This window comes from Phyllopteryx taeniolatus, chromosome 13, assembly GCF_024500385.1.
Source record: "Phyllopteryx taeniolatus isolate TA_2022b chromosome 13, UOR_Ptae_1.2, whole genome shotgun sequence".
Classification (NCBI taxonomy): Eukaryota; Metazoa; Chordata; class Actinopteri; order Syngnathiformes; family Syngnathidae; genus Phyllopteryx; species Phyllopteryx taeniolatus.
The window spans coordinates 24,008,879-24,036,609 of record NC_084514.1 but is presented as its reverse complement, the minus strand read 5'-3'; the positions used below and the strand labels follow the sequence as shown (position 1 = coordinate 24,036,609).

At 44.5% G+C, this 27,731-nt stretch overlaps 1 protein-coding gene across 1 annotated transcript; it reads right to left on the bottom strand.

The window, feature by feature from the left end:
* Nucleotides 1-684: 684 nt before the first annotated feature.
* commd8 (COMM domain containing 8) lies at nt 685-27,695 on the bottom strand. The gene is made up of 5 exons (XM_061795722.1): nt 27,557-27,695; nt 18,100-18,255; nt 17,840-17,992; nt 17,060-17,215; nt 685-1,055 (listed from the first exon to the last, which is right to left on the bottom strand). Exons 1-5 carry the CDS (start codon nt 27,599-27,601, stop codon nt 1,035-1,037), a joined length of 531 nt encoding a protein of 176 aa, XP_061651706.1. The 5' UTR covers nt 27,602-27,695; the 3' UTR covers nt 685-1,034.
* Nucleotides 27,696-27,731: the final 36 nt, after the last annotated feature.

The window sequence follows — 27,731 nt, the reverse complement described above, 5'->3', positions numbered from 1 at the left end:
ACGCTACGCTCAACTTACAACTGTCAAAAACATTAATTTGTCTATCATCCTTCTCATGCATACACATCCCTATATGTTTGTGCCTAGAAAATATATAATCTTAAAGCACCCGGTCTTCACAGGCCTTTTTAATGACATGAGGGAAGGCACCAGCCACCACCTAGCTTCTGGGCTAACAAGCTTCCGGACGCCGAACAGCAGTGTTGTGTCTGTTTGTGAGTTTACATAGAGACTTCATGTAAAGTTAACCGTTTATTAAACACGGCAGCAAACGTCATTCAGCCTACGGCTCAGACAACATGAGAGACCTTTGAGCACATGCGTCACCTTTCAACATATTACAGTAGCCTGAATAACACAAAATAGGAATTTAAATATCAAGCTGTTCTGTAAATTGTGGCATCCAAGGAAGATTCATTTTTTGGGATGTACGCATGGCGAGCTAGCTAACCGTATGCTGTAGTGGTAGAAATGGGCAAAGTAAATACAACTTAATGACTCGCAATTGCGCACGATGGCCACTGATGCTAACAAGGGAGCTCAGTTCTTATATAGTGGGAGAGGGGGCGACTCTATACACTGATCCTACTGGACCAGTATATACAACTCCATTGGGCAAGAGTTTGTGGTAGAAAAAACACCCAAATAAATAAATAAATCATACCAAAACAATGACACAATTGATTGGAAGTCCTCAAAGCACTTTTATTTATTTTATTATTTTTTTAAAGGGAATGCAGATTTCAACCAAGGTATAATAAAATACTGAAGGCAACATGCTCATAAATCACAGCTTTACACAAACGAAGCGAGAACTCCCTTCTCCCTCCCGATATCACTTGGGAAGAGAGCCAGCTTCCTGAGACACTGTACAAGGATAGGCTGTATAAATTGCACATGGATGGACAAAGGCTAGAACGTGTTCTGATCATTTGAAAAGGTGAATTACAAGTTCACTCCACTGATGGTGTCCCAGGGCATCTCTTTACTCTACTGCCTCTACTTTGGAGGTGAAGTGCTTTACAGTTGATCCATCATTTCAACTGGAGCAGCACCTGTAAAAGGGGGAAAAAAAAAAAAAAAAAGATCCCAAGGTCAGTTCTCAACTGATCCACAATTCACCTAGGCTGGATTTACACAGCATTGTTCAAGTAACAATTAAATTTTTTTGCTGTGGTACAATAAGGATATGCGCCATGGCATCACATAAAGCGGAAGAAAAATTAGATATCTTGAGAGCAGAATCAGGCCTCTTCCAAATGCAAACAAAAATCAGATGCACACATTATCTAATGTGTGCGGTATAATGACACAGATTGGATATACCCCGTCAATCTGAACTTGATATCGAAATACATTGATATAGGGTTGCAACAACGAATTGATAAAATCAATAAAAATCGATAATTAAAAGTGTTGGCATAAAATTTCATTACTTATTCATCGAGTCGCACTATTATTTTGTCAGTTACGTGTGTGCTTGTGCCTCGTATTGGAGAGTGTGATGTTCCTGCTGTGTGTGCCTTGCCCTATTAGGGCAGTGGTGCACGCCTGTAGAAAACAACTTCATAAGGCCTCAGACTAGAAGAAAGTCACCATTGTACTGCATTAAAAAAAAATAAAAAAATAAAAAATTCACATAGTAGTAAGAATATATGCTTGCAAATGTTGTTATATTACTTGTCTGTATGTCTCAAGACAGTATTTGTTTGAATGTTCGTTATTTGAAGGTAAAACCCTCCCGTGATATCTAATGCTAATTTGTGCTAGCCGGTCAATAGGGTTTTGCATTGAGTGCTAGCATTATGCTGGCGATCTTTTAAAACAAAATACTCTGTTTTGTATTAAAAAAATACAACTTATGAAATTATATTTGTTTCATTTCGTTTTACACTAAACTTAAACTATAGTGTCAATAAGCATCTTAAATTAGGAAAAGGTGGACTCTCTTGGGGAACTGAATGAATAAGCTTACTGATGTGAAATATGACAAGACGTATGAGTGAGGAGTGAGGCAGGATAGATTGCGTTCGGACATGGATGAATGACTTGTTACAAAGTCATTTTGGGGGTAATTATACATTTAGAGTATTATCTGGATATGCTGTAAAGTTTGTCCCTTTTCTTCTTTTTTCCTTTCGGCTTGTCACCACAGCGCGTCACCGTCTTCCACGTAAGCCTATATCCTGCATCCTCTTCTTTAACACCAATTGCCCTCATGTCTTCTCTCACGACATCTATATAACCTTCTCTGTGGTCTTCCTCGAGCTCTCTTGCCTGGCAGCTCCATCCTCATCACCTTTCTACCAATACACTCACTCTCTCTCCTCTGGATGTGTATCACATGTCCTCTCTTAGTACTTGTCATGGGCTTTCTCTAGATCAACAAAGACACAATGTAGCTCTTTCTGAGGTTCTCTGTACTTTTCCATCAACACCCTCAAGGCAAATAATACATGTTTATTTTCTAGGCATGAAACCATACAGTGGCTCGCAAATACCCACTTCTGTCCTGAATCTAGCCTCCACTACTCTTTCCAATAACTTCAATGTGTGGCTCATCAACTTTATTCCTCTACAGTTCCCACAGCTCTGCATATCACCCTTGTTCTTAAAAATGGGCACCAGCACACTTTTCTTCCATTCCTCAGGCATCTTCTCACCCGCTAAAATTCTGTTGAACAAGCTGGTCAAAAACTGCAGTCACCTCTCCTAGATGCGTTCATACCACCACAAGTATGTCATCAGGACCAGCTGCCTTTCCATTTTTCATCCTCTTCAGTGCCTTTCTAACTTTCCCCTTACTAATCATTTCTATTTCCTAGTCCACCACACATGCCCACCACTTCGTTCTCTCTCATTTTCCTCTTTCATCAACTTCTCAAAGTATTCTTACCATCTATCCAGCTCACTACTGGCACCAGTCAACAAATTTCCGTCTCCATCACTAATCACACGAACCAGGTGCACATCCTTCCAATCTCTATGACCCTGTCTGGCCAACCTGTATATATAATATCTCTCCTTTAGTGTCCAACCTGGCATACATGTCATCATATGCCATTGTTTGGCCTTTGCGAACTCTACCTTCACCCTGTCGAATCCTTTTCTTTATTATTTATCATTTAATTATTCTGACAGTTCATGTCCCTTTTAAACAACACAAATTACCTATTTTGTGCACTTAACCAAAAAATAAATAAATAAAAATACAGACCCTTTCCAAAAAAAAATTAATATCATGGAAAGGTTTATTTCCATAATTCCATTCAAAAAGTTAAACTTTCATAGATTATAGATTTAGGGCCCACAATTTAACCAATTTCAAGAATTTGTTTGTTTATTTTTCCATAAAGCAGCCCTATGGGGGGCACAAGCCAGTGCAAACTGTAGGCTGGTCCCAAGCCCGGGATAAATGCAGAGGGTTGCGTCAGGAAGGGCATCCGGCTTAAAACTTTGCCAAACAAATATGAGGATTCATCCAAAGAATTCCATACCGGATCGGTCGTGGCCCGGGTTAACAACGTCCGCCACCGGCGCCGTCAACCTGCAGGGCGCCGGTGGAAATTTAGCTACTGTCGGTCGAAGTCGAAGAAGAGGTGGAAAGCGGGTTCTTCGGCAGAAAGAGAAGAGGAAAGCACAGAGCCTAGAACTGAATGTGGGGACTTTTAATGTTGGGACTATGACAGGAAAATCTCGGAAGTTGGTTGACATGATGATTAAGAGAAAGGTTGATATATTGTGTGTCCAGGAGACTAGGTGGAAAGGCAGTAAGGCTAGAAGTTTAGGGGCAGGGTTTAAATAATTTTACCATGGTGTAGATGGGAAGAGAAATGGGGTCGGAAGAGTTGGCTAAGAATGTCTTGGAGGTGAAGAGTGATGAGGCTGAAACTTGAAATTGAATGTGTTATGTATAATGTGATTAGTGGCTATGCCCCACAGGTAGGATGTGACCTAGAGGTGAAAGAGAAATTCTGGAAGGAGCTAGACGAAGTAGTTCTGAGCATCCCAGACAGAGAGTCGTAATTAGTGCAGATTGTGATGGACATTTTGGTGAAGGAAATAGGGGTGATGAAGAAGTGATGGGTAAGTACAGCATCCAGGAAAGGAACTTGGAGGGACAGATGGTGGTAGACTTTGCAACAAGGATGCAAATGGCTGTAGTGAACACTTTTCCAGAAGAGGCACGAACATAGGGTGACCTACAAGAGCGGAGGTAGAAGCACGCAGGTGGATTACATCTTGTGCAGACGATGTAATCTGAAGGAGTTTACTGACTGTAAGGTAGTGGTTAGGAAGAGTGTGGCTAGACAGCATAGGATGGTGGTGTGTAAGATGACTGGTGGTGGGGAGGAAGATTAGGAAGACAAAGGCAGAGCAGAGAACCATTTGGTGGAAGCTGAGACAGGACGAGTGTTGTGCAGCTTTTCGGGAAAAAGTGAGACAGGCTCTCGGTGGACAGGAGGAGCTTCCAGAAGACTGGATCATTGCAGCCAAGGTGATCAGAGAGGCAGGCAGGAGAGTACTTGGTGTATCTTCTGGCAGGAAAGGAGAGAAGGAGACTTGGTGGTGGAACCTCACAGTACAGGAAATCATACAAGGAAAAAGGTTAGCTAAGAAGAAGTGGGACACTGAGGACCGGAGGAGAGGCGAAAGGAATACATTGAGATGCGACACAGGTCAAAGGTAGAGGTGGCAAACGCCAAACAAGAGGCATATGATGCCATCTATGGCAGGTTGGACACTAAGGAAGGAGAAACGGATATATACAGGCTGGCCAGACAGAGGGATAGAGATGGGAAGGGTGATTAAGGATTGAGATGGAAATATGTTGACTGGTGCCAGCTAGCTATATGGTAAGAATACTTCGAGGAGTTGATGAATGAGGAAATTGAAATTGAATTGAAATCCCCCCCGGGCCCCTGCAGAGATATTTAAAAAAATAATAATTTTAACATAACCTTCCCATGGGCTCACCACCTGTTGGAAGGGCCATAGGGGTCGGGTGCAATGCGAGCTGGGCGGTAGCCGAAGGCGGGGACCTTGGCAATCCGATCCCCGGCTACAGAAGCTGACTCGAGGGACGTGAAATGTCACCTCTCTGGCAGGGAAGGAGCCCGAGCCGGTGTGTGAGGTCGAGAAGTTCCGACGAGATATAGTCGGACTTGCCTCCACACACAGCTTGGGCTCTGGTACCAGTCCTCTCGAGAGGGGTTGGACTCTCTTCCACTCTGGAGTTGCCCACGGTGAGAGGCGCCGAGCAGGTGTGGGTATACTTATTGCTCCCCGGCTCGGCGCCTGTACATTGGGGTTCACCCCGGTGGACGAGAGTCAGTTAAGGCAGGTGAGTGAATATTTTTGGCAATCTAGCGTATATTGTCATTGATGATGACAGACTAATAAGCAATCTCAGAGCTGTATTTGTAAATTCAAGAATCGGAATCATCTTCCAAGTCAAAGTCCAGACTTAAATTCAAATGTGGAATTAACTTAAATGGCACTTCATGCTTGCAAATGACTGAATTAAAAAAAATCTGAGTGGGCCAAAATTCCTCCACATCAATGCGAAAGACCCATCACCAGTTACTGCAAATGCTTGATTACAGGTATTGCGGCCAAGGATGTCAAAACCACTTTATTTGGTTCAGGGCGCAACTACTTTTCCCACATTGGGTGAGATAAGATATATTTTTTTTCTTCTTACTAAATGAAATCAGGATGTAAAACTCCATTTTGTATTTACTTTTTTATTTGGGTTTTCTTTGAGATAATAGTGTGGTGATCTGAAACATTTAAATGTGATAAATTCAGTAAGGGGTTAAATACTTTTACGGCACTGTAGGCATTAAAATCGGAATTAGGCGTGGACCTGCACAGTAAATCCATGCTTAGTGGAATATGTTACAGTACAGTGTAATATCACACAGCTGTATTTCAATTTGTGATGTCATAAAACAAGCTGATGGTAAATTTCATCCTTCCACAAATTGATATGAACACAAATGCATGTCACATAACAATACCTATTGAAATTGAGTTTAAAATCTTGCCCTGGTTCTTTCTGTGAAAAGTGTAAAAGTTCTTTCTGTGCTTGTGTGGGTTCTTCAGGACCTATCTCACTGGCCTAGAGACTACTTGGCAACCTGATGGTGACTAGAGTCTCCGCGAGTTGTGTAGACGTCTCCTGGAGACTAGTTGTGTCACCAAGGAGTTAACGGTGAAATCGAACGTATGATTTCAGCTGAGACTTTTTTCGAGACTCCGCTATACGTTCACTATAGTGAAAAAGCTTAACGTATCTTAATATCACAAAACTGCAATCAATCGTCTCAACCTGGTAAAGTGCTGCCAATTAATGTGGATTCTGTCACACGGTGTTAATTGGTTTCCAGTCACAATGACACATCAAACTTCAAGCTCACATTTTGATACCCAACTCTAACAGAGCAAACTATTTAAAACATATTAACAAGAATATGTATGCATAGCATGAATATACTGTAACACATACGACGTATTCAACTGAGGAACGCTAAATGTGGGGGTAGGTTTCAGCACCATGTAGTGCACTAAGAAGTAGAGCTGGACTGAGAAAAAATAAATAAATAAATAAATAATCAGCCCTGGCATTTTTAGCTTTGACCGGCCCCTCACAATTTATCTACAATCCCAATTCCAATGAAGTTGGGACCTTGTGTTCAACATTAATAAAAACAGAATACAATGATTTGCAAATCATGTTCAACCTATATTTAATTGAATACACTACAAAGACAAGATATTTAATGTTCCAACTGATAAACTATTGTTTTTACCAAATCATTAACTTATAATTCTAAGGCTGCAACACATTCCAAAAAAGCTGGGACAGGTGGCAAAAAAGACTGAGAAAGTTGAGGAATGCTCATCAAACACCTGTTTGGAACATCCCACAGGTGAACAGGCTAATTGGGAACAGGTGGGTGTAGTGATTGGGTATAAAAGGAGCGTCTCTGAATTGCTCAGTCATTTACAAGCAAAGATGGGGCGACTTTCACCTCTTTGTGAACAAGTGCGTGAGAAAATAGTCGAACAGTTAAAGGACAATGTTCCTCAACGTACAATTGCAAGGAATTTAGGGATTTCATCATCTACGGTCCATATCATCAAAAGGTTCAGACAATGTGGAGAAATCACTGCATGTAAGCGGCAAGGCCGAAAACCAACATTGAATGCCCGTGACCTTTGATCCCTCAGGTGGCACTGCATCAAAAACCGACATCAATGTGTAAAGGATATCACCACATGGCCTCAGGAACTCTTCAGAAAACCAATGTCAGTAAATACAGTTTGCCGCTACAGCTGTAATTGCAACTTGAAACTCTCCTATGCAAAGCAAAAGCCATTTATCAACAACACCCAGAACCGCTGCCGGCTTCTCGCCCTGAGCTCATCTAAGATGGACTGATGCAAAGTGGAAAAGTGTTCTGTGGCCCGACAAGGGCACATTTCAAATTGTTTTTGGAAATTGTGTACGCCGTGTCCTCCGGGACAAAGAGGAAAAGAACCATGTGTACTGTTATGGACGCAAAGTTCAAAAGCCAGCATCTGTGATGGTATGGGGCTGTGTTAGTGCCAATGGCATGGGTAACTTACACATCTGTGAACGCACCATTAATGCTGAAAGGTACATCCAGGTTTTGGAGAAACATATGCTGCCATCCAAGTAAAGTATTTCTCATGGACGCCCCTGCTAATTTAAGCAAGACAATGCAAACCACATTCTGCTGTCCCAGCTTTTTTGGAACGTGTTGCAGCCATAATGTTCTAAGTTAATGATTATTTGCAAAAAACAATAAGGTTTATCAGTTTGAACATTAAATAATTTTGCAGTGTATTCAATTAAAAATAGGTTGAACATGATTTGCAAATCATTGTATTCCATTTTTATTTATGTTTAACACAACGTCCCAACTTCATTGGAATTGGGGTTGTACTTGTTCAGTCAAAAGACTGTATTTTACTATAATCCCAAACCAGACTAATTATTGTAGATATACCGTATTTCCACGACCATAAGGGGCACGTAAAAGTCTTAAATTTTCTCGAAAATGGACAAAAAGAAAAGACTTTTCTTGGTATGCTTCAGTTTTGCGGCTGTGAACATTAATTAGAGGACACACCTTACTTACTCCTTATGGTCAAATTATTTTCAACCTTTTCGAGGTGTGCCATCATTTTTGCCTGTTTCAAGAGTTTTATTTATTTATTTATTTTTAAAAATAATTCTGTTGAACCACAATTCAAAAGCAATGTCAGATTTTCATTGGTTCTTCTTTTCCTTTCGGCTTGTCCCGTTAGGGGTCGCCACAGCGCGTCATCCTTTTCCATGAGAGCCTATCTCCTGCATCCTCCTCTCGAACACCAACTGCCAACATGTCTTCCCTCACGACATCCATCAAGCTTCTCTTTGGTCTTCCTCTAGCTCTCTTGCCTGGCAGCTCCATCCTCATCATCCTTCTACAAATATACTCACTCTCTCTCCTCTGGACGTGTCCAAACCATTGAAGTCTGCTCTCTCTAACTTTGTCTCCAAAACATCGAACCTTGGCTGTCCCTCTGATGAGCTCATTTCTAATTTTATCCAACCTGGTCACTCCGAGAGCGAACCTCAACATCTTCATTTCCGCCACCTCCAGCTCTGCTTCCTGTTTTCTCTTCAGTGCCACTGTCTCTAATCCATACATCATGGCTGGCCTCACCACTGTTTTATAAACTTTGCCCTTCATCCTAGCAGAGACTCTTCTGTCACATAACACACCTGACACCTTCCTCCACCCGTTCCAACCTGCTTGGACCCGTTTCTTCACTTCCTGACCACACTCACCATTGCTCTGGACGGTTGACCCCAAGTATTTAAAGTCCTCTACCCTTGCCATCTCTTCTCCCTGTAGCCTCATTCTTCCCCCACCACCCCTCTCATTCATGCACATATATTCTGTTTTACTTCGGCTAATCTTCATTCCTCTGCTTTCCAGTGCATGCCTCCATCTTTCTAACTGTTCCTCCAGCTGCTCCCTGCTTTCACTGCAGATCACAATGTCATCTGCAAACATCATGGTCCACGGGGATTCCAGTCTAACCTCATCTGTCAGCCTATCCATCACCACTGCAAAAAGGAAGGGGCTCAGGGCTGATCCCTGATGCAGTCCCACGTCCACCTTAAATTCTTCTGTCACACCGACAGCACACCTCACCGCTGTTCTGCTGCCCTCGTACATGTCCTGTATTATTCTAACATACTTCTCTGCCACTCCAGACTTCCGCATGCAGTACCACAGTTCCTCTCTGGGTACTCTGTCATAGGCTTTCTCTAGATCTACAAAGACACAATGTAGCTCCTTCTGACCTTCTCTGTACTTTTCCATCAACATCCTCAAGGCAAATAATGCATCTGTGGTACTCTTTCTAGGCATGAAACCATACTGTTGCTCGCAAATACTCACTTCTGTCCTGAGTCTAGCCTCCACTACTCTTTCCCATAACTTCATTGTGTGGCTCATCAACTTTATTCCTCTATAGTTGCCACAGCTCTGCACATCACCTTTGTTCTTAAAAATGGGCACCAGTACACTTTTCCTCCATTCCTCAGGCATCTTCTCACGCACTAGAATTCTATTGAACAAGCTGGTCAAAAACTCCACAGCCACCTCTCCTAGATGCTTCCATACCTCCACAGGAATGTCATCAGGACCAACTGCCTTTCCATTTTTCATTCTCTTTAATGCCTTCCTAACTTCCCCCTTACTAATCATTGCCACTTCCTGGTCCACCACACTTGCCTCTTCTACTCTCCCTTCTCTATAATTTTCCTCATTCATCAACTCCTCGAAGTATTCTTTCCATCTACCTAGCACACTGCTGGCACCAGTCAACATATTTCCATCTCTATCCTTAATCACCCTAACCTGCTGCACATCCTTCCCATCTCTATCCCTCTGTCTGGCCAGCCTGTATAGATCCTTTTCTCCTTCTTTAGTGTCCAACCTGCCATACATGTCATCATATGCCTCTTGTTTTGCCTTTGCCACCTCTACCTTTGCCCTGTGTCGCATCTCAATGTATTCCTTTCGCCTCTCCTCGGTCCTCTCAGTGTCCCACTTCTTCTTAGCTAACCGTTTTCCTTGTATGATTTCCTGTACTGTGAGGTTCCACCACCAAGTCTCCTTCTCTCCTTTCCTGCCAGAAGATACACCAAGTACTCTCCTGCCTGCTTCTCTGATCACCTTGGCTGCAGTGGTCCAGTCTTCTGGAAGCTCTTCCCGTCCACCGAGAGCCTGTATCACCTCTTCCCGAAAAGCTGCACAACACTCGTCCTGTCTCAGCTTCCACCACATGGTTCTCTTCTCTGCCTTTGTCTTCCTAACTTTCCTCCCCACCACCAGAGTCATCTTACACACCACCATCCTATGCTGTCTAGCCACACTCTCCCCTACCACTACCTTACAGTTGGTAACCTCCTTCAGATTACATCGTCTGCACAAGATGTAATCCACCTGTGTGCTTCTACCTCCGCTCTTGTAGGTCACCCTATGTTTGTGCCTCTTCTGGAAAAAAGTGTTCACTACAGCCATTTGCATCCTTGTTGCAAAGTCTACCACCATCTGTCCCTCCAAGTTCCTTTCCTGGATACCGTACTTACCCATCACTTCTTCATCACCCTTATTACCTTCACCAACATGTCCATTACAATCTGCACCAATTACGACTCTCTCTCTGTCTGGGATGCTCAGAACTACATCATCTAGCTCCTTCCAGAATTTCTCTTTCACCTCTAGGTCACATCCTACCTGTGGGGCATAGCCACTAATCACATTACACATAACACCCTCAATTTCAAATTTCAGCCTCATCACTCGATCTGATACTCTTTTCACCTCCAAGACATTCTTAGCCAACTCTTCTTTTAAAATAACCCCGACTCCATTTCTCTTCCCATCTACACCATGGTAAAATTATTTAAACCCTGCCCCTAAACTTCTAGCCTTACTGCCTTTCCACCTGGTCTCCTGGACACACAATATATCAACCTTTCTCCTAATCATCATGTCAACCAACTCCCGAGATTTTCCTGTCATAGTCCCAACATTCAAAGTCCCCACATTCAGTTCTAGGCTTTGTGTTTTCCTCTTCTCTTTCTGCCGAAGAACCCGCTTTCCACCTCTTCTTCTTCTTCTTCTTTGACTTCGACCCACAGTAGCTGAATTTCCAACAGCGCCCTGCAGGTTGACGGCGCCGGTGGCGGACGTTGTTAACCCGGGCCACGACCGATCCGGTATGGAATTCTTTGGATGAACGCTCATATTTGTTTGGCAAGGTTTTAAGCCGGATGCCCTTCCTGACGCAACCCTCTGCATTTATCCGGGCTTGGGACCGGCCTACAGTTTGCACTGACTTGTGCCCCCCATAGGGCTGCATTTCAGATTTTCATTGGTTAATTTACATTAATTAATTATTTCTTATTTTCTTGGTCACCCCTCCTGGAAGCCGTCACCTTAGACGTGAGAGACGTGGTGGAGGAGTTTGTGTGTCCCAATGAGGCTAGGAGCTAAATTGTCTGGGGCTTTATGCCCCTGGCAGGGTCACCAATGACCAACAGATCCTTGGTGATAGACCAGACAAAGCACGGCATATGATGACTATAATGACAAACTATGGACTCAGTTTTCCCTTGCCCATACGTGTTGTCACCGGTGCACCCCTCTGGAGCCAGGCCTTGAGGTGGGTGTCGAAGGAGAGCGCCTGGTGGCCGGGCCTGCACCCGTGGGGCCTGGCCGGGCACAGCCCGAAAGGGTAACGCGGTTCCCCCTTCCCATGGGCTCACCACCTGTGGGAGGGGCCATAGGGGTTGGGTGCAGTGCGAACTGGGCGGTGGCCCCAGACTACAGAAGCTGAATCTAGGGACGTGGAATGTCACCTCTCTGGCAGGGAAGGAGCCCGAGCTGGTGTGTGAGGTCGAGAAGTTCAGACTAGATACAGTCTGACTCGCCTCCACACACAGCTTGGGCTCTGGTACCAGTCCTCTTGAGAGGGGTTGGACTCTCTTCCACTCTGGAGTTGCAGACGGTGAGAGGCGCCGAGCAGGTGTGGGTATACTTATTGCACCTCGGCTCGGCGCCTGTACGTTGGTGTTCACCCCGGTGGACGAGAGGGTAGCCTCCATCCGCCTTTGGGTGGGGGGATGGGTCCTGACTGATGTTTGTGCCTATGCACCAAACGGCGCTGGGGACTCCATCGTTCTGCTGGGGGACTTCAATGCACACGTGGGCAATGACAGTGAAACCTGGAAGGGCGTGATTGGAAAGAACGGCCCCCTCGATCAGAACCCGAGCGGTGTTGTTATTGGACTTCTGTGCTAATCACGGATTGTCCATAACGAACACCATGTTCAAGCATAAGAGTGTCCACACGTGCACTTGGCACCAGGACACCCTAGGTCGCAGTCCGACGATCGACTTTGTGGTCGTGTCATTGGACTTCCCGCCGCATGTCTTGGACACTCGGGTGAAGAGAGGGGCGGAGCGGTCAAAAAGCTGAAGCAAAAACTTGGGCGTGGGAGGAGTTCAGTGAGGCCATGGAAAAATACTTTCGGACGGCTTCGAGGAAATTCTGGTCCTCCATCCGGCATCTCAGGAGGGGGAAGCAGTGCACCACCAACACTGTGTATAGCGGGGATGGGGCTCTGCTGACCTCGACTCGGGACGTTGTGAGCCGGTGGGGAGAATACTTCCTCCTCAATTCCACCGACACGCCTTCCCATGAGGGAGCAGAGTCTGGCTTCTCTGAGGCGGGCTCTCCCTATCTCTTGGGGTGGGGTCACAGAGGTGGTTAAAAAGCTCCTCGGTGGCAAGGCCCCGGGGGTGGATGAGATTCGCCCGGAGTTCCTAAAGGCTCTGGATGTTGTGGGGCTGTCCTGGTTGACACGCCTCTGCAACATCGCGTAGACATCGGGGACAGTGCCCCTGGATTGGCAGACTGGGGTGGTGGTCGCCCTTTTTAAGAAGGAGGACCTGAGAGTGTGTTCAAACTACAGAGGGATCACACTCCTCAGCCTCCCTGGTAAGGTCTATTCAGGGGTGCTGGAGAGGAGGGTCCGTCGGGAAGTCGAATCTCAGATCGAGGAGGAGCAGTGTGGTTTTTGTCCTGGCCGTGGAACTGTGGACCAGCTCTACACCCACGGCAGGGTCCTCATAACTTTTATGGACAGAATTTCAAGGCGCAGCCAAGGCGTAAAGGGGGTCCGGTTTGGTGGCCTCAGTATTGCATCTCTGCTTTTTGCAGATGATGTGGTTCTGTTGGCTTCATCAAGCCGTGATCTCCAACTCTCACTGGAGCAGTTCGCAACATTGTGTGAAGCGGCTGGGATGAGACTAGGCACCTCCAAATCTGAGACCATGGTCCTCAGTCGGAAAAGGGTGGCATGCCCTCTCCAGGTCGGGGATGAGATCCTGCTCCAAGTGGAGGCGTTCAAGTATTTTGGGGTCTTGTTCACGAGTGAGGGAAGAATGGAACGGGAGATCGACAGCCGGATCGGTGCAGCCTCTGCAGTGATGCAGACTTTGTATCGGTCCGTTGTGGTAAAGAAGGAGCTAAGCCTAAAGGCGCAGCTCTCAATTTACCGGTCGATCTATGTACATACACTCACCTCAGGTCACGAGCTGTGGGTCATGGCCGAAAGAACAAGATCCCGGATACAAGCGGCCGAAATGAGTTTCCTCCGCAGGGTGTCTGGGCCTTCCCTTAAAGATAGGGTGAGAAGCTCGGTCATCTGGGAGGATCTCAGAGTCGAACCGCTGCTCCTCCACATCGAGAGGAGCCAGATGAGGTGGCTGGGGCATCTGATTCGGATGCCTCCCGGTGAGGTTTTTACGGCCACGTACCACTGGGAGGAGACCCAGGGGACACGCTGGAGAGACTGGGAACGCCTCGGGATCCCCCCGGAAGAGCTGGATGAAGTGGCTGGAAAGAGGGAAGTCTGGGCGTCCTACTACTGCCCCCGCGACCCGACCTCAGATAAGCGGTAGAAAATGGATGGATGGATTTTCTTGGTCAGATTCAAGTTATTTCAGTGACCACTGTGGGGTTTTCTTTCATTCACAGAGGGTACCCACAATTTTGTCCATGTGTGTATATGTTACGTATTATTTATGTTTTTACTCTCTCTTCTCTCTCAGCTGCTACCTCAACACCCTGGCTTGACTAGACAGAAAATGAGGGAGGTATTCTTATAATTTATTAAGTGAGCAATTAAAAACTTCTTTTCAAATAATAAAAAAATGAAGCTTGCTGGAACTGCCAGAATAAATTGCAACATCCTAAACAATTCATTAACATACTATTACATCTTATTTTATCAGGTTCTATCTAATTAGCTATACTCATGGTCCCAATTTTATTTTTGGATAATAATAGCCACATACAGTGGGTACAGAAAGTATTCAGACCCCCTTAAATTTTATTGCAGCCATTTGCTAAAATAATTTAAGTTAATTTTTTTCCTCAATGTACACACAGCACCCCATAGTGACAGAAAAAAAAACAGAATTGTTGAAATTTTTGCAGATTTATTAAAAAAGAAAAACTGAAATATCACACAGCCATAAGTAATCAGACCCTTTGCTCAGTATTTAGTAGAAGCACCCTTTTGAGCTATTACAGCCAGGAGTCTTTTTGGGCATGATGCAACAAGTTTTTCACACCTGTATTTGGTGAGCATCTGCCATTCCTCCTTGCAGATCCTCTCCAGTTCTGTCAGGTTGGATGATGAACGTTTGTGGGCAGCCATTTTCAGATCTTTCCAGAGATGCTCAATTGGGTTTCAGTCAGGGCTCTGGCTGGGCCATTCAAAAACACTGAGTAGTTCTGAAGCCACCCCTTCGGTATTTTAGCTGTGTGCTTAGGGTCATTGTCTTTCATGAAGGTGACCCTTCGGCCAAGTCTGAGGTTCTGAGCACTCTGGAGAAAGTTTTCGTTCAGGATATCTCTGTACTGCCGCATTCATCTTTTCTTCGATTGCAACCAGTCTCCCTGTCCCTGCAGCTGAAAAACACCCCCACAGCATGATGGTGCCACCACCATGCTTCACTATTGGGACTGTAGTGGACAGGTGATGAGCAGTACCTGGTTTTCTCCATACATGCCACTTCGAATTAAGGCCAACGATTTCTATCTTGGTCTCATCAGACCAGAGAATCTTATTTCTCACCATCTTGAGTCCATCAGGTGTTTTTTTAGCAAACTCCATGCAGGCTTTCATGTGTCTTGCACTGAGGAGAGGCTTCTGTCGGGCCACACTGCCATAAAGCCCTGACTGGTGGAGGACTGGTGGAGGGCTGCAGTGATGGGTTCTTCTTTGCCTGTTTCACCGAAGCTCTTCTCCCCCAATTGCTCAGTTTGGCCGGACGACCAGCTCTAGGAAGGGTTCTGATCGTCCTAAACGTCTTCCATTTCACGATTATGGAGGCCACTGTGCTCTTAGGAAGCTTAAGTGCAGCAGAAATATTTTTGCAATCTTGGCCAGATTTGTGCCTTTCCATAATTCTGTCTCTGAGCTCTTCAGGCAGTTCCTTTGACCTCATGATTCTCATTTGCTCTGACATGCACTGTGAGCTGTAAGGTCTAAGACAGGTGTGTGGCTTTCCTAATCAAGTCCAATCAGTATAATTACACACAGCTGGACTCCGATTAAAGTGTAGAACCATCTCAAGGATGATCAGAAGAAATAGACAGCACTCGAGTTAAATATATGAGTGTCACAGCAAAGGGTCTGAATACTTATGGCTGTGTGATATTTCATTTTTTTTTTTTTTTTTTTTTTTAAATGAATCAGCAAAAATTTCAACATTTCCGTTTTTTGTCAATATGGGGTGCTATGTGTACATTAATGAGGAAAAAATGAAGAATGATTTTAAGAAATGACTGAAATATAACAAAGAGTGAAAAATTTAAGTGGGTCTGAAAACTTTCCGTACCCACTGTACCTGTAGTCATGCATGACATCAACCAAGATAACGAAAATTAAAGGACTGGACTTGGCTTCAAGCATGCTTATAGCAAAATAAATAATAGCAGCATACATTAAAAAAAAACACATTTTTCCTTTAGGCTTATCATAAATTTACAGTTGATCATTACTTTAGAAATACATTGAATAACAAATGTGGAAAGCAAATGAGTAGATTTACACAACACATATAGTTCATCCTCCTTAGGTATATTCGGTTTCAAGCATAATGTATCATCCATCCATCCCTAAATATCAGAAGTGGAGCATCTATTGTTAAGTCCACCACTTTTGTTTGCTCCGTTAAGGTCAACTGAATCTTTTACTAAACCCATCTGTAATATGTATTTTCAGAATTTCCCTGACATAGCTGCACAGGCTACAGTTTGTGTTCCGTCAGTATAAATTTTCCCTCTCATTCTGTCTCCGGTTTTAAAAGTTTGCTTTTGTGCTACTCCTCTCCCTGCCTTCTCCGGCTCGCCGCTCAACCTGCTGTTGCGGGAGCATTGACGTCAAAGACGTGGAGAGGCTACAGCATCCCCAGGCCCACCAGCAACCATACAGTATAGGTGATTTGAGCACATTTTACACAATCTAAAATGAGATTCAATGTCTTTGAATGCAACTTCAGTGCACCTTCAATTTTCCTATTATTTTTACACATCACTCGCAAAACTCGATCGTCACAGGGAAGGTGTGGGGCCACTTACGTCCTATATTCTGACTGGTCAAATTTACTGTCTACATTAAAAATAGACCAGTGGAACGGTTTGGCTGCTTTTTTGTCCTATATTCTGTCTGATTGGTTGAATTTACTGTCTATTTCCGATAGCCAGTCCACCCCTGCTAAGAAGTACCATAAAACATAAAACTTCAGATGAAATAAAAAATGAATAATTTAATGCAAAGTTTAACCGTTTAGGCATGCCGTCGCATTCATTAGCATGAGCAAATGTGTCCAAACTTTTGACTTGTGTCACAAGTATGGGAGGAGGCCAATGTGGGGTGTTTCTTTACCTTGTTAGCAGCCTCTAGTGAACTGATGAGAGTGTTAAGCTCCTCTCGGTTCACCTCCATGGTAACAGGCTTGAGGGCTCCGTTCTCTCTTATATCCAGACTAAGACTTAACAAAGGAGTCTGAAGAGATGAGATCTTGTCACTAGACAGAGCCAACTGGAGGCATAGGAGATAGAGAAAAGCAAATACAATCTGGTATTTGATTAAATAAAGATGATAGCGAGACACAGTATTACAAGATCAGTACATTAAAGATCAGTATTGATCACAGCTGTTTTTTTTTTTTTTTTTTACCATGACAAACATCTGGCTGCATTTCCCAAACTTGTGGTCAGGTCCAGGTTTTAATTGTATCAATAACTGTCTGATATTTTGATTGTCAAACAGCCAGATATTTTCAAGTTAAAGGGGAATTGGAGCGGCTCCAACTACCGGAGACAAATTCCTTGCGTGTTTTTTTGGGACATATTTGGCAAATAAAGATGATTCTGATTCTGAAATTCATAGTTGATGTAAAAAATTTACATGTTTAGAAATTAATTTAAACTGATTTGTCAATGAAAGCCGGTTGACTCGTCCAACTTGTTGGATGAATTGTAACAGCTATATTGAGCACATCAGTTCACATTGTCCTTTATTACAGTAGCCTTCGCATATTGATAAGATACAGGTATGATTGACGAGAGGTTCTGGTGAAACTGGTCGCAAATTAACTCTTCCAGCAGGTGTTTTATTTCTTCTTCTCAAACCCATGTCCAAAAATCCAAAGCATTAATTCACCTTAAGCTGCCAGTCAAAGTCCTGCAGGATAGTCGAGGAGATTGTGTTGGTTCTGGCCAGCAGAGCATGGCAAATCTCCTCCCGTCTGGCTTTTAGCACATTGAGCACTGCTTCTGAGTGGCTGCTACTCAACTCTGACAGGCCAACCAGCACCTGAACACAACCAGCAGGAAACACTGGTAATCTGACCTGAGAATGGCTGCTCATCTCCACAGTTGCTGTGTGAAGCAAGTAATCACAGTTCCTGAAAGCCCTCTCACCTCTTCATCAGAGCTGTTGTTCCCTACCGACAGCCGGAAGACTGTTGCCAAAGTGTTGATAAGCTTCAACCACTCCCCCAGGCTCCAGGTGGCATTGTAGTCCCCTCTGCGAGGAGGTTCTCGGCCACAGAGTCCATCCACTACCCTGTGACACAGCTGCAAACACACAGGACTGTGAGGCTCTGTGTCTTGGCTAAAAGTGTGAAACAGCAGCTCAGCGTCCATTACATCCATTTTCAATCTTTGAGGGAACTTTTATTTTTTTTTAATGTTGGTCTTAAGCAAACATTAACACTACAAACACAAAAGACCTCAATGAATAATAGAATACATTAAATCAAATACTGTTAAAACCTATTTTAATCGTCAAGAAACACCTCTCAGATGAAAAGAGTATCATGTGGATATAATAAAACTAGGGGTGTCCCGATCCGATTTTTGAGATCAGAAGGTCCGCGCCCAAGCGGTCGTATGAGTCTTCCTCGGCCGGGCCACAGGAGACAACACCAGGGTGAGGCTAGTCGGGGGGGACGCTCTGATGGTCAACACATTTACCGATACCAAATACTTCACACTGTTGTACCGTATTTTCACGACCATAAGGTGCAATTAAAAGTCTTAAAATTTTCTCCAAAATGGACGGGGCGCCTTATCATGCGGCGCGCCTTGTGTGTGCACCAAGTTCCAAAATCTGTAAATGTTGTTATGTGACCTCGATGAGCGCTCCGTTTGACTGACTGGGAGCATTTCCTGCCGACACGCTGCATATGTAGAAGAAAACCGGATGTGACTGAGTACAGCATGTAAAGGGCGCCCCCAGTAGGTATATAGCGCCGGTATGTGCATTATGCAAAACAACATCGGTTTGGCTAAGGACCCCCGAAAATGGCACCAATGAAGAGACACGCTTATGAAGCACAGTTTAAACTGCAAGCTGTCAGTTACGCGGAGGAACATGGGAATAGAGCAGCCGCGAGAGAATTCAAGATCAACGAATCCATGGTTCGCAAGTGGAGGAAGCAGGAAAACGAGCTTCGCAAAGTCAAGACGACGAAGCCGAGTTTCCGTAGAAACAAGGTGAGGTGGACCGAGTTGGAAGACCAACTCGAGCAATGGATTAATGAGCAAAGTAGCGTCTCTACAGTCACCATTCGACTGAGGGCAATAACACTTGCAGAAGAAATGAAAATCGAACATTTTCAAGGAGGTCCGTCTTGGTGCTTTTATTTTATGAAACGGTGCCATCTATCCATCCGGGCAAGGACTACCGTGGCGCAGCAACTTCTGGCGGATTACAAGGAAAAGCTGGCCATCTTCCGCTCCTACTGGAGAATAAAGATTGCCGACAAACACATCCAGCCCAACCACATCACCAACATGGACGAGGTGCCGCTCTCTTTCGACATCCCGGTGAACCACACTGAAGAGAAGAGAAGGGACCACCACGTTGCACAACGGGGCACGAGAAGTTGGCTTTTACTGTTGTGCTTGGTTGCCATGGTAATGGACAGAAACTGCCACCTATGGTGATTTTCAAGAGGAAGACGCTGCCTAAAGAAGTTTCCAGCCAAATTCATCGTTAAGGCCAAACAAAAGGGCTGGATGGATGAGGAGAAAATGAGAGAGTGGCGGAGTGAGGTGTACGTAAAGAGACCGGATGTTTTTTTCCACGTGTTACCGTCCCTGTTGATCTGTGACTCCATGCGCGCCCATCTCACAGCCGCTGTGTAAAACCAAGTGGAACTAAGACTGGGAGGCAACGCCGGGCGAGTTACGCCACCATATGTGAATGGATTGTGGATGCTTGAGCTAAGGTATCTGCTTTGACTGTTGTCCGAGCTTTTGCGAAAGCCGGCATCATTGCTGAACAGCCCCCCGGCAACGAGACTGCAACGAGATGCTCAATTGGGTTTAAGTCAAGGCTCTGGCTGGGCCATTTAAGAACAGTCACGGAGTTGTTCTGAAGCCACTCCTTTGTTATTTTAGCTGTGTGCTTAGAGTCATTGTCTTGTTGGAAGGTTAACCTTTGGCCCAGTCTGAGGTCCTGAGCACGCTGGAGAAGGTTTTCGTCCAGGATATCCCTGTACTTGGCCGCATTCATCTTTCCTGCAATTGCAACCACTCGTTCTGTCTCTGCAGCTGAAAAACACCCTCACAGCCTGATGCTGCCATCACCATGCTGTTGGGACTGTATTGGACAGGGATTAGCAGTGCCTGGTTTACTCCACATATACCGCTTAGAATCAAGGCCAAAATGTTCTAGCTTGGTCTCATCAGATCCGAGAATCTTATTTTTTACCATCTTGGAGTCCTTCAGGTGGTTTTTTTAGCAAACTCCATGCGGGATTTCATGTGTCTTGCGCTGAGGAGAGGCTTCCGTCGGGCCACTCTGCCATAAAGCCCCGACTGGTGGAGGGCTGCAGAGATGGTTGACTTTCTAGAACTTTCTCCCATCTCCCGACTGCATCTCTGGAGCTCAGCCACAGTGATCTCTGGGTTCTTCTTTACCTTTCTCACCAAGGCTATTCTGCCCCGAGCTCAGTTTGGCTGGATGGCCAGCTCTAGGAAGGGTTCTGGTCATCCCAAACGTCTTCCATTTAAGGATTATGGAGACAACTGTGCTCTTTGGAACCTTAACTGCAGCATAATGTTTTTTGTAACCTTGGCCAGATCTGTGCCTTGCCACAATTCTGTCTCTGAGCTCTTCAGGCAGTTCCTTTGACCTCATGATTCTCATTTGCTCTGACATGCACTGTGAGCTGTAAGGTCTTATATAGACAGGTGTGTGGCTTTCCTAATCAAGTCCAATCAGGATAATCACACACAGCTGGACTCCAATGAAGGTGGAGAACTATCTCAAGGATGATTAGAAGAAATGGACAGCACCAGAGTTAAATATATGAGTGTAACAGCAAAGGTTCTGAATACTTATGGCTGTACGATATTTCAGTTTTTCTTTTTTCATAAATCTGCAAAAATTTCAACAATTCCGTTCTTTTTCTGTCAATATGGGTTGCTGTGTGTACATTAATGAGGAAAAAAAAAAAGAACAATGATATCAGCAAATGGCTGCAAAATAAAGAGTGAAAAATTTAAGAGGGTCTGAATACTTTCCGTACCCACTGTGTATGCAGTGAAAGTGTAGGCTACACCTTTTTCATACCCTCTAGGTGGCGGTGGCATACTAGAATGAAAGTGTACACCTCTCTCATAACTTCTAGGTGGCGGCGGCATATTGGAATGAAAGTGTACAGATTTTTTCATTACCTACAGGTAGCGGCATACATTTATAAAATGTATATGTTTTTCCCATTTTCCCCTATACCTATGTATAATGCGCACTTTTTGACTTTAGACAATTTTTCGTGGAAAAGCATGCGCATTATACACAAGAAATTAAGGTAACTTTAAAAATAGCTGAACAAACTATTATCCTTGACTTCTGATTTGAAAACTCGATATTCATCATTTTGTTGTGTGTATATATATATATATATATATATATATATATGTATATATATATATATATATATATATATGTATATATGTATATATATATGTATATATGTATATATATATATGTATATATATATGTATATATATGTATGTATATATATATATATATATATATATATATATATATATATATATATGATACCGTAATTTCTCGTGTATAACGCGCACCCATGTATAATACGCACCCCCAAATTTGACCTAAAAATTCTGGAAAAGCCTGTCATATTGTAATGAAAGTGCAAGCTAAACCTTTTTAATAACCACTAGATGGCGGTGGCATATTAGAATGAAAGTGTACACATCTCTCATAACCTCTCGGTGGCGGTGGTATTTTGGAATTAAAGTGTACAACTTTTTCATAACCTCTAGATGGCGGCGTAATTTATAAAAATTTTCCCCACTTTCCCTTATACCTATGTATAATGCGCACTATTGACTTTTGAAAAGGTTATTTTGGGGAAAAAAATTTGCATTATACACGAGAAATTACAGTACTATGATCAGGTGATTAAACATCTGGTTTCAAGGTCATGACGGTCCTCTGAGGGAAACCGTAACAACAATGTGGCCCGCGACAAAAGAGTTAGACATGCCTGGACTCGACACTGCGTTCCAAATTATTTGCAAGTGATAATTTTAATACAACCCCAATTCCAATGGAGTTGGGACGTTGTGTTAAACATAAATAAAAACATTTGCAAATCTATGTTCAACCTATATTTAATTGAATACACTACAAAGACAAGACATTTAATGTTCAAACTGATAAACTTTTAGAAAATAATCATTACCTTACAATTTTATGGCTGCAACACGTTCCAAAACAGCTGGGATATGTGGCAAAAAAGACTGAGAAAGTTGAGGAATGCTCATCAAACAGCTGTTTGGAACAAAGGGGTGCCATGATTGGGTATAAAAGGAGCTTCCCTGAATTGCTCAGTCATTCACAAGCAAAGATGTGGCGAGATTCACCTCTTTGTGAAAAAGTGCGTGAGTAAATGGTCCAACAGTTTAAGGACAATGGTCCTCAACGTACAATTGCTAGGAATTTTGTGATTTCATCATCTACAGTCCATATCATCATCAAAAGGTTCAGATAATCTGGAAATATCACTGCATGGAATTGGCAAGGCCGAAACCAAAATTGAATGCCTGTGACCTTCGATCCCTCAGGCGGCACTGCATCAAAAACCGACATCAATGTGTAAAGAATATCACCACATGGGCTCAGGAACACTTCAGAAAACCAATGTCAGTAAATACAGTTTGGCGCTACATCCGTAAGTGTACAAAGACACAATGTAGCTCCTTCTGACCTTCTCTGTACAAATAATGCATCTGTGGTACTCTTTCTAGGCATGAAACCATACTGTTGCTCGCAAATACTCACTTCTGTCCTGAGTCTAGCTTCCACTACCTTTTCCCATAACTTCATTGTGTGGCTCATCAACTTTATTCTTCTATAGTTCCCACAGCTGTGCACATCATCCTTGTTCTTAAAAATGGGCACCAGCAAACTTTTTCTCCATTCCTCAGGCATCTTCTTGCGCACTAGAATTCTATTGAACAAGCTGGTCAAAAACTCCACAGCCACCTCTCCGAGATGCTTCCATACCTCCACAGGAATGTCATCAGGACCAACTGCCTTTCCATTTTTCATCCTCTTTAATGCCTTTCTAACTTCCCCCTTACTAATCATTGCCACTTCCTAGTCCACACACTTGCCTCTTGTACTCTCATTTTCCTCATTCAACTCCTCGAAGTTTTCTTTCCATCTAGCTAGCACACTGCTGTTCAACATATTTCCATCTTTCCTTAATCACCCAACCTGCTGCACATCTTTCCCATCTCTATCCCTCTTTCTGGCCAGCCTGTATAGATCATTTTCTCCTTCTTTAGTGTCCAACCTGCCATTCATGTCATCATATGCCTCTTGTTTGGCCTTTGCCACCTCTACCTTTGCCCTGTGTCGCATCTCAATATATTCCTTTCGCCTCTCCTCGGTCCTCTCAGTGTCCCACCTCTTCTTAGCTAACCTTTTTCCTTGTATGATTTCCTGTACTGTGAGGTTCCATCGCCAAGTCTCCTTCTCTCCTTTCCTGCCAGAAGATACACCAAGTACTCTCCTGCCTGCCTCTCTGATCACCTTGGCTGCAGTGGTCCAGTCTTCTGGAAGCTCCTCCTGTCCACCGAGAGCCTGTCACGCCTCTTCCCGAAAAGCCGCACAACACTATTCCTTTCTCAGTTTCCACCACATGGTTCTCTGCTCTGCCTTTGTCTTCCTAATCTTCCTCCCCACCACTAGAGTCCTCTTACACACCATCATCCTATGCTGTCTAGCCACACTCTCCCCGACCACTACCTTACAGTCGGTAACCTCCTTCAGATTACATCGTCTGCACAAGATGTAATCCACCTGCGTGCTTCTACCTCTTGTAGGTCACCTTATGTTCGTGCCTCTTCTGGAAAAAAAGTGTTCACTACAGCAATTTGCATCCTTGTTGCAAAGTCTACCACCATCTGTCCTTCCAAGTTCCTTTCCTGGATGCCGTACTTACCCATCACTTCTTCATCACAACTATTACCTTCACCAACATTCCCATTACAATCTGCACCAATTACGACTCTCTCTGTGTCTGGGATGCTCAGAACTACTTCGTCTAGCTCCTTCCAGAATTTCTCTTTCACCTCTAGGCCACATCCTACCTGTGGGGCATAGCCACTAATCACATTATACATCCATCCATCCATCCATTTTCTGAGCCGCGGGCGTGCTGGAGCCTATCCCAGCTGTCATCGGGCAGGAGGCGGAGTACACCCTGAACTGGTTGCCAGCCAATCGCAGGGCACATAGAAACAAACAACCATTCGCACTCACACTCATGCCTACGGGCAATTTAGAGTCTCCAATTAATGCATGTTTTTGGGATGTGGAAGGAAACCGGAGTGCCCGGAGAAAACCCACGCAGGCACGGGGAGAACATGCAAACCCGGGTCCTCAGAACTGTGAGGCTGACGCTCTAACAAGTCGTCCACCGTGCCGCCACATTATACATAACACCCTCAATTTAAAGTTTCAGCCTCATCACTTGATCTGATACTCTTTTCACTTCCAAGACATTCTGAGCCAACTCTTTTTTTAAAATAACCCCTGCCTTTCCACCTGGTCTCCTGGACACACAATATATCAACCAACTCCCGAGATTTTCCTGTCATACTCCCAACATTCAAAGTCCCCACATTCAGTTCTAGGCTCTGTTCTTTCCACCTCTTCTTCGACTTCGACCCACAGTAACTGAATTTCCACCAGCGCCCTGCAGGTTGACGGCGCCGGTGGCAGACGTTGTTAACCCGGGCCATGACCAATCCGGTATGGAATTCTTTGGATGAACGCTCATATTTGTTTGGCAAAGTTTTAAGCCTGACGCCCTTCCTGACGCAACCCTCTGCAGTTTGAACTGGTTTGTCCCCCCAATAGGGCGCATTATGAAGCGTAAAATATGACAACGGAGACACCAGACTGTTGAACAGCTGAAACTGTACATCAAGCAAGAATGGGAAATAATTCCATCTACAAGGCTTCAACAATTAGTGTCCTCAGTTCCCAAACATTTATTGAATGTTGTTAAAAGAAAAGGTGATGTAACACAGTGGTAAACATTACCCTGTCCCAGCTTTTTTGTAATGTGTTGCAGCCATAAAATTCTAAGTTAATGATTATTTGCTAAAAATCAGTTTGAACATTAAATATCTTGTCTTTGTAGTGTATTCAATTAAATATAGGTTGAACATGATTTGTACATCATTGTATTCTGTTTTAATTTATGTTTAACATAACGTCCCAACTTCATTGGAATTGGGGTTGTAAATTAAATGAAAATATTTGATACAAATGACAGAATACAATGATACAATCATGTTCAAACTATAATGACAGTCGGCAACCCCTCCTTGAGCTGTCACCTTATCGTGGTGGAGGGGTTTGTGTGTCCCAATGATCTTAGGAGCCAAGTTGTCTGGGCCTTTATGCCCCTGGCAGGGTCACCCATGGCAAACAGGTCCTAGATGAGGGACCAGACAAAGCATAGCTCCAAAAACCACTATGATGACAAACAATTCAGGAAGACTTATTCCCTTGCCCGGACGCGGGTCAACAGGGGCCCCCTCAGGAGCCCGACCCGGAGGTGGGGCTCGAAGGAGAGTGCCTACCCCCATGGGGCCCGGCTGCGCACAGCCCAAAAGGGTAACGTGGGTCCCGCTTCCCATGGGCTCACCACCTGTGGGAGCGGCCATAAGGGTCGGGTGCAGTGTGAGCTGGGCGGTGGCCAAGGGCAGGGACCTTTGCGATCCGATCCCCGGCTACAGAAGCTGGCTCTCGGGACATGGAATGTCACCTCTCTGGCAGGGAAGGAGCCCGAGCTGGTGTGTGAGGTCGAGAAGTTCCGACTAGATATAGTTTGGCGCGCCTCCACACACAGCTTGTGCTCTGGTACCAGTCCTCTTGAGAGGGGTTGGACTCTCATCCACTCTGGAGTTGCCCACGGTGAGAGGCGCCGAGCAGGTGTGGGTATACTTACTGCCCCCCGCCTCGGCGCCTGTACGTTGGGGTTCAACACGGTGGACGAGGGGGTAGCCTCCTTCTGCCTTCGGGTGGGGTGACGGGTCCTGACTGTTGTTTGTGCCTATGGACCTAAGAGCAGTTCAGAGTAACCACCCTTTTTGGAGTCCTTGGAAGGGGTGCTGGAGAGCGCTCCCGCTGGGGACTCCATCGTTCTGCTGGGGGACTTCAATGCTCACATGGACTCCACCGACATGCCTTCCCATGAGGAAGCAGAGTCTGGGTTCTCTGAGGCGGGCTCTCCTATCTTTGGGGTTGAGGTCACCGAGGTGGTTAAAAAGCTCCTCGGTGGCAAGGTGAATGAGATTCGCCCGGAGTTCCTAAAGGCTGTGGATGTTGTGTGGCTGTCCTGGTTGACACCCCTCTGCAACATCGCGTGGACATTTGGGACAGTGCCTCTGGATTGGCAGACTGGGGTGGTGGTCCCCCTTTTTAAAAAGGGGGACCGGAGGGTGTTTTCCAACTACAAAGGGGTCACACTCCTCAGCCTCCTTGGTAAGGTCTAAGGTCAAAGAGCAGGTTGATAGATGTAGTGAGGGAAGATATGAGGGCAGCTGGTGTTAGAGAGGAGGATGCATACATGGAAAAGGATGACACGCTGTGGCGACCCCTAACGGGACAAGCCGAAAGGAAAAGAAGAATTTAGGATTCGTCCATGATAGAAACCTAAATGTCCTTCATTCACCACTATTATACTTGTTTTCTGTGAAATTTTAAGTAATTTCGGTGATGCTGTCAGTTTGACCCTAACAATGAGATGACTTGAGTGAACGCCATTGAAAAAAAAAAAATATCTGAAAATGGCGTGTTTAAACCTTTAATATTCATCTAATAAAACTAAGATCTGCATTTTTCTACCAAAGAGTCAAGGTTTGGTCACAAGAACCCGAATGATTTACACTGATTTCTGGGCAGAACATTTTGGCAAATTTTCGACATAAAAAGTGGCATAAAATCCTTAAAGCGGAAGTAAAGTCAGGAGGTCAAAACTTCCTGTTATATTGCAAATGTCCATCTCTTCCTTATCTACACAGGTTACTTAAATCTACTAAGTATTCATTCATTTTCCAAACCGCTTACCCTCACTAGGGTTGCTTGCGGGTGTGCTGGAGCCTATACCAGCTATCTTCGGGTGAGAGGCGGGGTACAGCCTGAACTGGTTGCCAGCCAATCGCAGGTATTTATGGGGAAAAATAATTCAAACAACGCATTGAAAGCCACTATTTTGACGTAATTACGCGTGCAAAAGTCACGAGTGCCCCCCAGACACTGCTTTAAAGCGTATTGCTTTTCACATCAAATGTAACACTTATTTGTACTTACTTTAAGACACTCTGTAACAGGCAAACTGTTTAGTTGTTCCACCATATTTCTTCTCGTTCCGCTTTCTTGTCAGCTGACACACCAGAATAGTCATGTGACTGCGTCATGGGGCATTTAAATGCATTGTGTAAAACCGAGCTACTACAACGACTACTACAAACATTATACGAAATTA

Bases quoted from the DNA above. Each gene is read 5' to 3' on its own strand.
- commd8 (XM_061795722.1), bottom strand. From the start codon at position 27,601: ATGGTGGAACAACTAAACAGTTTGCCTGTTACAGAGTGTCTTAAA. The intron at 18,256-27,556 runs GTAAGTACAAAT...GTGTGTTTGCAG, and splicing joins CTGTTACAGAGTGTCTTAAA to CTGTGTCACAGGGTAGTGGA. The intron at 17,993-18,099 runs GTGAGAGGGCTT...GGTTGTGTTCAG, and splicing joins ACAACAGCTCTGATGAAGAG to GTGCTGGTTGGCCTGTCAGA.